General features: G+C 46.9%; 3 protein-coding genes across 6 annotated transcripts; all 3 read right to left on the reverse strand.

The window, feature by feature from the left end:
• Positions 1 to 1321: 1321 nt before the first annotated feature.
• H257_18372 (hypothetical protein) lies at positions 1322 to 1909 on the reverse strand (the record flags this gene model as incomplete). The annotated part of the gene is made up of 3 exons (XM_009847411.1): positions 1322 to 1383; positions 1462 to 1468; positions 1541 to 1909. The coding sequence occupies 3 exons, from the start codon at positions 1907 to 1909 to the stop codon at positions 1322 to 1324; spliced, it is 438 nt and encodes a 145-aa protein (XP_009845713.1).
• A 1047-nt stretch (positions 1910 to 2956) lies between these two features.
• H257_18373 (hypothetical protein) lies at positions 2957 to 9426 on the reverse strand. 4 transcript variants are annotated; one of them, XM_009847412.1, is made up of 9 exons: positions 8581 to 9426; positions 7665 to 7912; positions 5654 to 6989; positions 5495 to 5588; positions 5336 to 5431; positions 4974 to 5238; positions 4016 to 4172; positions 3151 to 3404; positions 2957 to 3096 (listed from the first exon to the last, which is right to left on the reverse strand). In XM_009847412.1, exons 1-9 carry the CDS (start codon positions 9413 to 9415, stop codon positions 2995 to 2997), a joined length of 3387 nt encoding a protein of 1128 aa, XP_009845714.1. In that variant the 5' UTR covers positions 9416 to 9426; the 3' UTR covers positions 2957 to 2994. The 4 variants fall into 4 exon arrangements, with proteins under 4 accessions (XP_009845714.1, XP_009845717.1, XP_009845715.1 ...); XM_009847415.1 differs by lacking the exons at positions 2957 to 3096; positions 3151 to 3404 and having other exon boundaries at positions 3773 to 4172; positions 5336 to 5417; positions 8581 to 9415; XM_009847413.1 differs by lacking the exons at positions 2957 to 3096; positions 3151 to 3404 and having other exon boundaries at positions 3773 to 4172; positions 8581 to 9415.
• A 321-nt stretch (positions 9427 to 9747) lies between these two features.
• On the reverse strand, positions 9748 to 11100 carry H257_18374 (queuine tRNA-ribosyltransferase; the record flags this gene model as incomplete). Its single annotated transcript, XM_009847416.1, has 3 exons — positions 9748 to 10379; positions 10437 to 10861; positions 10905 to 11100. 3 exons carry the CDS (start codon positions 11098 to 11100, stop codon positions 9777 to 9779), a joined length of 1224 nt encoding a protein of 407 aa, XP_009845718.1. The 3' UTR covers positions 9748 to 9776.
• Between the last annotated feature and the right edge of the window lie 605 nt (positions 11101 to 11705).

Raw genomic sequence — 11705 nt, forward strand, 5'->3', positions numbered from 1 at the left:
ATCCAATACACATCAGAGCTGAACATGAGTGAGTTTGCCACAGTGGATCACGTGGTACAGTGTAAACCACCACGATCGATAGATTACTAAAATACTTGATCGATAGATTACTAAAATACTTGATCGATAGATTACTAAAATACTTGCATTGGATATTGTGTACGAGCTTTGAGGAGTTGTCTTACATCTGGGGAGTTCACTTACTTCGGGTCACTACATTGCCAAGTGGGCGATGGTTCAGTATGAACGACAAGGTCTGTATGTCCACGAATATAGCCTCGTTGCTTGCGACAAACGCATACATACTGTTTTACACGGCAAAAGGGTCCTACAAGTGCGACCCCCACTGACTACACAACATGCTACATCTCAAGTACAAGGTACATCGACACTTTATGCAATGTGCGTTCAGAACACTCTCTAGACCACGAGCCATGGCTAACAGACCCAACGTACACTTCATCACCACTGGCGCTACCACGTTCGTACCACAAATTGTAAATGTATGATAGTAATTAGATTCAATGGAATAGCTAAGTCGGCAGCACGTCCAACGCAACACAGCCCCCAACGCAGCCCCCAACATAGCCCCCAGCGTATCCCGGAAAGCAACCCACATTATAGCCCGCAATATGGCGGTCCCGAGTACAGCCCTCAAAGCACCTCACAACGTAGTCCCTACCCAACACAGTCTCCAAGGCAGCCCCCTATGCAGCACACGAAATATTAGTGTGCCAAGTAGCTCACGTTGTAAGATTCTATGTATTTTACACCAGTATTGCAGAATTTCTATTTAACATATTATATATCCTTTAGCATCACCGACATCAGCATTTACTACCCCATCGGCTTCTCAGGCTCATGCGGTGGCACGTCGAAAAGCCTACTACGAAAAAAACAAGGCAAAAATTCGTCAACAGCAACGCAAGTACGATTCAAACGAGGATGTGAAACAACGTCGTAAAGTGCTCCAGAACGAACGTGAACGTGCCAGACGTGCATCGAACACGTTAACCTCCCAAGCGAAGTGGCAACAGAAAGACCTTGAAAAGACCCGACACTTGCGTCGACAAAGGTATTTGAGAGAGAAGGCAAAAAAGGAGGCTCTACGTGGACTACTAGTTAGTGCTTCTCCTGCTTCTGACGTAGCTCCATAGTGTATAATGCTGAAAATGGTTTGTTTACATACGAATGTTAAATGCATACACAGTTTGGTTTGTGATGTCGGATAGCAACGTACCAGGAAGTGGAATCTGCAACCATGTACACATGTTGCATTGTAAAGGTTTCTGTTGCTTCATCACGGTGTCAACCGAATTACTCAGGCCCATGCAATGCCCACAAGACCCACGGAACATGGCGCCTTCATTTGACAGCAGCTTACTGCGTGTGCACGACAGAGCAAGGGTGGACGCCTTGAAATGATTGTTGTTGTCAGTGGACAGGCGTTGAATATTGTACCGTAGACCTAACCCCATAATATTGGCCAATCAAAACCATGTTCTTTGAAGTTTTCACCATGTTCTCCAGGAAACGTTACCTTCACAGGTTGGATGGTCGTGATGTTGCGGTCCAAGATTAGGATACCCACGTCGACGAGTCCATCGGGATCTTTGATTTCCTGGGTGACAGTAACCAGTTCCCCGTCGGCAAAACCGGTGAAATAGTGCGTGCCCACAACCACAGCAGAAGTTAGACGCAAACAATGCGCCGCTGTCAAAACGACAATCAGACTGCCGCCGCATTCGGTCTTATTATTGGGCGCCTTCTTGAGCCCAGCCACATAACGGTGCTGGCCGAATTGGGCTTCCTGGCCGCCGAGAATTTCGAAACCCTCGTCAGGGGCCTCATCGCCCCCAGCGACTTTGGGTGGGACAATTTGGTCTTGAGCCAAGGTAGCGACGGCCATGGTCAAAGCGAGAAGAAGGAGTGCAAACTACATGGTGGAAATTGGAAAATGAATGGTCTTTCATCTAGAGCGAAGTCAATCAATCGTTAACGTCAGACTGTTAGTCACACTTTCAAAGCACATGCGAGGAAGGCGCGATGCAGGTCAGCGACTTCTCAATGCATACAGTACTGCACAACGGTCCACGGAACTCTCCATTCCTCATAACAACATCCAATACTATCAAGAACACCTAGTGGTGGCACTTTCACCACGTGACTCGGAATCACGTGATGGGATCACCCCTCCCACCTGCCAACTACTTGTTCGACTTAGTGCCGGCGAAGTCGTCACGAAACCAGCCAAACCGCACTTCGAGCGACGCGATGATCAACTGGTCCGTGTAGTTCGCTCATGATTTGGGTGCAACATCGGCTCGACCGAGAATCCAATCGAGTAGTATCCAAGCTACTGGGAGCACCTCGTCTCTGCGTCGGGAATATGAAAGGAAGCTAAGTGCGCTCCCCACTTTCAAATGTCTTGGGCAAACCTATCTATGCTCACATCGTTCAAATGTCTTAGGGCATTGGATTGTTTTGCTGTCCTATGGATTCTATGACAACCTGGCTACTACAGACCTTTTCTTTATAAAGCTCCTACGTTGGTGCAACTTTATGGCCGACGACGGTGTACTAGTAGCCCTGGAAGTAGTAGTACAAGTGTCGCTAAAGGCTCGGACGACGGGTGATGAGTCAGTCGGTCGGTTCGTTGGGTACAAGTCTAATTCAATTTCCTAGTTACTAAGTAATATTATATTTTGAAGTCCTTACTAATAATAGTAAACTCTTGAGTGTTCTGGGTTTTGATTGCTTACATTTCGATGACCAATCAAAACACTCAAAACTGTTCTACTGACAGGAAAAACGATCGCACCAACCATAATACTTGGACTATGTACACCATAATAATTTCGTGTATTATTTGTTGCTTATTTCACTCGAATTATACTAGTACTACGTATTAATAGTAGTACCAGTTTATACCCCCCCATCAGTATAATTATGAGGCTTGGTGGTATTAATAGTAGTATAACTAATTTTTTTAACTTATTTATCGCTGGAATAGATGGCAATCAGTGAATCCGTGGCGCCGGCCGCCAAGAGCAGTCGATGCGGGTGGAACGCAAGGCAACTCACAGGGCCAATGCGCTACGAATAAACATATAAATCATTTTGACATAATATTTCATATGTAAATAATACCTCGCCGAGAAACCCTTCGTGATACCGAATCAGCGCCAACTGGTCTCCGTCTTGGCGGAATACCTTGATAAACTGGTTATGCGACCCCGTGGCGTACACTGGCGCGAACGCGTGCACTGCCAGCGCCGTCATGGGGCTGCGATGGGCTTCAAATGTCTTGACACTGCTCTTGTTGTATCGCAAATCCCAAAACTTTAGCTCTCCAGACACTGACCCTGACAAGAGTTCGTATTTCGACTGGTACAAGTGCGCGCCTATATATAATATATATATATTTAGTGGAGATTTATGACGGTTGATGATATACCTAGCATTGTGTGGAGGGGAAAGATAAATAGATAGATAAATGCATACAAGTCGTAGTGCATTATACAAGTAAGGGCATTGAGTGGTGAGAATAATGTACAGATTATTTGTATTTGATTACCATGATGATGTACATAATATACAATTTAAAATAAAATATAATCAGATGTTCACAGATAAAAACAAGTGCCCACCAAGAATAATGGTAGATATATTATATATATATATATATATATATATATATAGAGACGACGAAAGGTCGTGACGTCCTCCTATCCATATTTATAATAATATATATATCTCCTATCCATAGTTAAAATAATATATATATCTCCTATCCATAGTTACAATAATATATAAATCTCCTATGAATCGTTATAATAATATGTAGATATATCTCCTATCCATAGTTATATAGATCTATAAATCAACAATACACACCCCGCATGGAAATGTATCATAAACACATACAACTTTATAAACAGTAGTTTTCGAATATATATATATATATATGTAACGCCGACTCTTATTACAAATAAACAATTGATAGGTTACTTACCCACAACCCAGCTCGTATGTTCTTTGAGCACCATCGGCGCCTTATTGCTGCGGACATCGAAGAGGCGGATGGTACCATCGCCAAAGCCGGCTGCCATACACCCGATGCTTTCGTCGCTGTGTAAGCTGGTCACGCACGCTTCGGTTTGTGTGGGCAGCTACAAATCAATATATATATATATAAATAAATAGTAATAAACAAAATATTGATAAATTTATATATATTGACATACACGGCGATAATAAACACAGGGTGCATCTCCACACACACTCACAGAAATAACGGTGAGTCTGGATGGCGAAACAAAGACCAAAATCATCAATATATTTTGGCAATATCGAACAAATCGACCAAAAGTGAAATATTCTGGATCCAAAATTTGAGTATTTTGTCCAATATCGTGTTTTTCGTAAAATAAATAAATAAAAAGAGGTTCGACGGACGTATTAGTTGGCAACTACTGAGAATCGTCGAGTGACTTTCGAACTGAGTTTGATCAGAAGATCAAAAATACGTGACAACCAAATTGTTCGAATTACTTTGAATCAAAAATAATAAGTGAAATATTAATTGGGCACACATTGGGGTGTCCCATTCTAAAACGATTTTTAATTATTTGTTGCTTTAATGTCCTACGTCCCCGCCCATGTATACCCACTAAAACAATTCGACTCCCATGCATAAATACATATATATATAATTTTATACTTCGAAGTATTTTTTAACATCGGCAAATTGTTTAAAAATGATTTTAAATCCTTGCGTCGAACAGCCGACATATTTTTTGTTTAATCGACACATATCCCATGCCATAATACATACGTCAATTGAACGAAGCAAAAGGACACTACAGAATTAAAGATATTTTAATTTAAAAAATTAATTAAAAAACAAAAATTAAGCATCCAATCACCCGGAACAAACGACATTTAAAATGTATTTAAAACCACCCCCGTACCGCAATCGTGCACCGTTCCTGGTCGAGCTGCCATCCCCGTAACGTAGTCGAGTTACCACCGGCAAAAAACAGCCCCGACTGCTGCTGCCACGTGGTAATAAGCCCAGAACCGCGGGTACCAGGCGCCAGATCCGGCACAGCTGCAAACGCTAGCACCATATTGGACGACGCGTTCTCATACAGCTTAACCACGCCATCGTCCGATCCGCAGTACAAAATAGACTCGGTTTCTTGGTTGATCCACCCGAGAGAGGTCACGCGGGATCTATCGATCGAATCCACAAAGAATAATTTAAAACGTATTTAAAACGGGACAACAACCACCAGACGGTGTTTAAAACGAATATAAAACACACACGTACCCGACGGGGTTTTGGTTGCCAAATTGGAGCACGCGGTCATTCGTGTCGACGTTCCAAACGGCCACTTGATCCTTGTCGTCGGCTACAACCAGGACACTGGGCGACAGAATATGATTATTTAAAATGCATTTAAAATGTTTTTGTCAACATATACCCAACCTGTCGTACGGGTGAAACACCATCAACGACGTCATTTCCGACTTGCTGTTGAACACGGCACTTTGTCTTAGGTGGAGACCGTAGTGGCCAATGTCTACACATTTTAAATCCATTTTTAATCCAATCTGGATGTATTTTAAATCCATTTGAAACACGTACCGTCGTCCTTGCCCAATCCCAATTGCGTTGCCGTGGCTCGAATACAAGCATAGTTTCGACTTCGCTGCATCGTGAGCTGGCCTTCCGAGCTCAACGGGTCGAAACCAGTGGGATCATGATCATCTTCGCGGGGAATTTTCCCACTAGGGGTCAACAACTCGGCGGCCGCCCACGCGTACAATTTGCTTTGCAATTGGGGGGGCAGCACAACAGAATCGGCCTTGTCCCGGGCAGGCAGAGAATTTTTCCCCACAGTCATGTCGAGGTTGGTCGAGGTTGGCAGGGAATTTTCCCTAGGGACAACGCTCGACGAGGCCAATGCTACCGTGGGAACCCTCGCCAAGATCATCTTGACGAGTCGTCGTATAGGTATAAACGGGTCTTTCTGGTGCACTTGGGTTAATACATGGAGCAGGAACTTGAGATCTCCTTCTTCTTCTTCTTCCAAGGGGGAAATATTCCCCGGCCGTAGCACCACACCAGCGTACGCGAGGATTCCTTCCCTGCGAACCAACGGCGACGCATCCTCGACGAGGCTACCACTCAGTTGCGCCGCCAACAAGACTCCGTTGCTTTGAGATTTGCATAAAGTACCCAGTGCAAACACGGCGGCCGCGCGGGTACTCGGACTCGGATCCGATGCCGCAACATGGACGAGCGCCGCCGAGGCCGCCGACACCTCCATGTTGAGATAAAGTTCCCAGCTTTTGCCCAGCACAAGACATGCCCACAGCCGAACGTTTGGGTCGACGTCAGTTAATATCGGGACGATGGCGCCAATGTGCGGATGAAGCAGCTCCTGCGCGGGTACGTATCCGTCGCAGAGTCGGGCTAGAACCGCCAGCGACTGAATCTTTTGCGACGTGGAGAGGGGGGACGTGCCCACGAGATGGTGCAGGAAGTACGCGTGCCCGTGGACCTTGACGAGGTCGACCTGGCACGATTTATCGAGCAAGAGGATTTTGCACCAGATAGATACAAGCACATGGCGGAGTTCTGGCGCCGGACTCTGCAGCAACTTTTCCACATAGGGAAAAATCCCCACGTTCAGGGTCAGGTTGATCGCATACGGGCCGAGCTCGAAGAAGGCCGTGAGCAGACGGAGCGCCCGCAGACGGAGCGCCTGGTTGAGCAGCATCTGGAGGATGATGGGCAGCTGCGGCGGCGGCGGCTTGGCGGGAGAGGCAAACTCAAGCCATACTTCGAACGCAGTGAGTTGTTCGGCAAAGAACCGAGAGTGATGAAACGTGATCGGAGACGATGGCAAGGTAGTAGTACTAGTAGTAGTACTAGTAGGGGAGTGGAGTTGGGATAAGCAGGTTTCAGCTGCCAAGTCCTATCATAAAAGTACGACGGATATATCAATACATTGCAGATATACATGTGTGTATATGTATGTGAGGGGGGAAAGCTTTGATTTGAATATATATATATATATATATATAATTGTAAATGTTTCCAAGAAAGATATACGACAATTCGAGGGAGGGGAGAAAAAATGTCCTGGCCAATCACAGGACACGAACGAAACATTTCGTCCAATCATCGAGAAGTGTATAGTTGGACCAAATGTTCATCGTCAAATGGGTATACCATACATTGAACAAGGTAGTTTCAAATCAGACTCAAATCCTGATGCTCAAAGCAGCCAACTGCCAAGTCCAAATTTCAGCGAAATGGACACTTTATATACATATAAAGTGTCCATTTCGCTGAAATATATATATATATATATAGTACGTAGGCGACAGTGACGACACAAAGGGAAAAAATCCCCGTGGTATGAAAAATAAAGAGAAAACAACGTCGATATATATGTATATATAAATACACGCTCCAATCGTGGACAAGAATGGGAAACATCCTTCTATATGTCTGGAGTTATTGTCCACAAACAAGTTTTAAACCAGTCAGTTCATGCGTTGCGGTCAGGGAAATGGGAAAAACTCCCAATCAATATACAGTCAACCATCCTCCAAAACTCCCGTGAAAAGGGGAAAAATCCTCGTACCCAAGACCTCCACAACGGGTGGTGGGATGTCGGCGGCAGCTCGGGAATCGACACGGGGGTGCATCCGTGGGCTTTTAAAATGCGCTCGGCGAGTAAAAAGTTGCGAAAAAGCGACGCCACCAGCAGATCTTGGCGAAATAATCGCTGGAATAGCGCCGGCGGAAACAAATTCCACGCAATGGTGTCGGTAATAGCCGTGAAAATCCAGTTTAATTCGCCCAGGGGAGTCTTTCGGTCGGTGAGTTTGCCTATCATATTTATATCATAAGTATATTGTCGATTTGATACAAATTCGAACTGATTGGTTGTTGAATTTGATTGAGAAGGTTTTGATTGGCTAATAATTTTGAGCTCATCGGAGGTACCCAATCAAATCGATTTAAATTATTCCAACGAGAAACCACGCCACAACACAATGAAATTTCACTTGAAAGCACAATATATTTGGGAAGATTTATTATTGAGCCGTCATAGTCATTTGGAATATATTCGTCAAATCGATTCGACACTGGAGCATCGAGTAAAGAACCACCTGAGCCAATCAAATCTCACGATTTGTCACATTTCTGCCAATCCAAACGTACGTTTGCCCCTCCTTCTGGGGCAAAACTAATATTTATACTAAGAGTTGTATAATATAGTTTGTACAAGATTAAATAGGATCCAATGGATTCGATTTGGCGACATGAAAAGTCCCAATTGAGGTGAAAAGCACCATATACTTAATTGATTTTGAACTGTTCGAAGGGTATTTATTCTATTGCCAAGTTGATTCGAAATTCCAGCACCAAATCAGTCGTCGATATAATCAAAACCGAGAACACGCATAAAGTAGCCAATCAAATCCACTCTTCGACCAAGTGAACATCGAATTAGTGTATGACTTCAATTAGTGTGCACAAATATAGTGTAAGACCTGGAATGCGATCGATGACACTGGGTTCGAGGTGGCCCATGCTTTTCTCGTTCTGGGAAAGGAACCACCGTAATGCAACGGTGATGGGAGTCGTGAGGCATGACGTGAATACATCGGCGCACAGACTCGGGTGCATGGGCAGCACCTCGGTCGCGCCGCATGCTGCCAAGAGGATGGCGTCGGTGGCGCGGAAGTGCTGGAGAAGGATCCCCGCGGCAGAGCAGTCGAACACGTAGATGCTGGGCGTGCCGACCCATACCTGGAGCTCGTACACGAGCAGGGGGATGTACTGGGTGTAGCTCTTGTTGAAGACCCACACCTCGCCGTTCGCGGTCGGTCGGGGAACGCCGTGGCCGTTGTAGTGGAAAAGGACGCGGTCGTGCTTGGCGTGCCGGCGGAGGGATACGCACAGTTGCTTGATCTCGTCGGCGGTGGGGTCCAGAGACTGCCGGTACCGCGCGCGGGGCTGCCATCGCTCGTACTGGGACTGCAACGTCTTGCCGATCGTCTCGAGCGCTTTCTGCGCCGGCATCGAGAATGGTTCGACCCAGCACTCCTTCCTCGCACACGGGGTCGGCTTGACAATGTCTGGAGGATCCGTTCCGATGTTCAAGCAGAGCACGAGCGCCACGTCCATCGTCTTGAGTCGCGGGGTGACCATCCGCCACGGATGCACTTCAGGAGGCGGGTCAACGTCCTCATCGTCTCCCCATAGAATCCTAGACAGATGCCGATCTTCCATTGCATAGGTCCGAGTCGACGCCGGCATCGAGCCACCGCCGCCCCGGGACGTGAGTAGCATCCCACTTCGACCTAATGATGACGGCGCATCCATGACGGGCGAAAAAATCGGAGAAATGAAAAAGGACGCAGTTAAATGAATGCATTTAAAGTTGCATAAATAATTCATTTATTATTTATTCACGTAGGTTGTCGTAGTAGTTAAATGAAGGTATTTCAACTTGCATAGATGATTCATGTATTATTTATTCACGTAGGTTGTTGTAGTAGTTAAATGAAGGTATTTCAAATGAATGCATTTAAACTTGTATAGATGATTCATTGATTATTTATTCATGGAGGTTGTAGTAGTATTTGAAGGAAATTATAAATAAGCATTATTTATCTCTATTTGATAACGCACGAATAAATGAACAAACGCCCAAATTTGCACCAATCACAATCGTTTGTGGTTCTTAAATTCGGCCGTCAAAAATGCCTTGTCGGAACTTCGCCATCAACCGCACCATGTAATGGAGGTTGTGCAGCGTCGCGAGCATCATCGCCGTGGGTTCCTTGGCCTTGAAGAGATGGTGGATGTATCCGACGGAGTGCTGGGTGCATGCCGGGCAGGAACAGTCTGCATCGATCGGTCCTTTGTCGTTGGCGAACTTGCCGCGCGTGATGTGGAGCGTCCCACCTCGGGACGACGAGAACAGCGACCCGTGGCGACCGGCGCGAGTGGGGTAGCATGAGTCGAAGGTGTCGATGCCCAGGGGAACGCATTCATGGAGGGAGCGTTCGTCGGCGATCCCGAGCAGATGGATGGGCTTTGCATCCGGCAGCAGTGGCCGGAGGAACGTGAGGAGGTCCATCATCTCCGCGCGGTCTTTTCCCATACTCCCTCCGATAGCGTGTCCGTCGAACGGGAGCGACGAAATGTACTCCGCGCTCATCTGTCGCAGCCGCTGGTCGGTACCTCCGTGGACGACGCCGTACATGGCTTGGTGGTTGACCTGTTTCAGATGTTCATGGAGACTTCGCGCTTCCCACCGATGCGTGCGCATGACACTAGCTTCCTAAGGATCGAGTACATTCAGACATGAAGAAGCGTACTGATGAATGCCACATTGTACAAGCTTCTCGGGAGCGATGTGGTATGGCGGCAGTTCGTCGAACGGGATGATGATGTCGGCACCGTACGCTTTCTGGATCTGGACGCTGGACTCCGGGGTCAGGGAGATGCGCCTTCCATCTCGGTACGACTTAAAGATGACGCCGTCTTCGGTGATCTTGACGACGGACGACGTCGGGTTCGCCGTGGTGCGGTACTTGTTCTGTTTCGACGAGTTCCCCTTTAACTCCTCGTGCACGGAGCCGTACGCGAGCGAGAACACTTGGAACCCGCCGCTGTCTGTGATAATGGGACGCGAGCGACCCATGAACGAGTGAAGCCCACCGGCGTCGCGAATGACGTCCGGGCCGGGTTGAAGAAGCAGATGGTACGAGTTGGCAAACATCAGTTGGGCACCGGAAGCATCGGATTGCGCTTGGGTGACGCCTAGGATAGTGATGAAGTAGGACCTCGAGGAGGATGGATGTACCCTTGAGCGCGGCGTTGGTCCCGACGGGAACAAACCCTGGGGTGTCGATGACGCCATGCGGAGTGTGGATGCGACCCACGCGGGCTCTGGATTTGGTGGACTGATGCACCAGCTCAAAGCGGAAGAAGTCCTTGGCCGCATACGGAGGAAACGCCGACGGTGGCGGCGGCAGCGGGAGTCGGTGGATGGCGCGCATGTTGTCGTAAACCAATCGAGGCAATTCATTGGTCGAATGCTAGCATACAATAACGTTATGAAAATACGCTCAGTGATTTTGATTTTGCATACACTACCAGGTACTACGTAGTATTAGCAAATCAGTCCTTCTAATTCAACACATCCGGATAATATTTCCGCATAAACAGTCATGTCCATGCTTCGGTACACCGTATCCGGACATCCTATGTATTTCAACTAAGGGCGTGTTCGGAGCGACTTTTGTGTCAGCGGTTTTTGGAAAAGTAGCCAATCAAAATCGTTTCCATCGACTTTTGCAAAAACCGCTCTGGATGACCTCCTTGAGGTCGTTTACAGCGAGCGACTTTTGGGATTGTGGCTATTTATTGGGCAAAAATATCAGAATAAATTGTTGGTTGCAAACCAAAATTTCGCAGGAGCACGCCCAAAGCACACCCTTGTCGGTTGCCGGTGGTTCGTCACTCCACTCCGGTGTGTACTGGTAGGTCCTCGACGGGATAACTTTACCCATGTGAAGCACGGCTGTGGTAAGTCATTTCCATGTTGACGGTAGCTGCACACAGAACGCATCGAACGCTGACACATGCCCCTCCCGCGCGACCT

The sequence above is a fragment of the Aphanomyces astaci genome, assembly GCF_000520075.1.
Source record: "Aphanomyces astaci strain APO3 unplaced genomic scaffold supercont1.158, whole genome shotgun sequence".
In the NCBI taxonomy this organism is placed as follows: Eukaryota; Oomycota; class Saprolegniomycetes; order Saprolegniales; family Verrucalvaceae; genus Aphanomyces; species Aphanomyces astaci.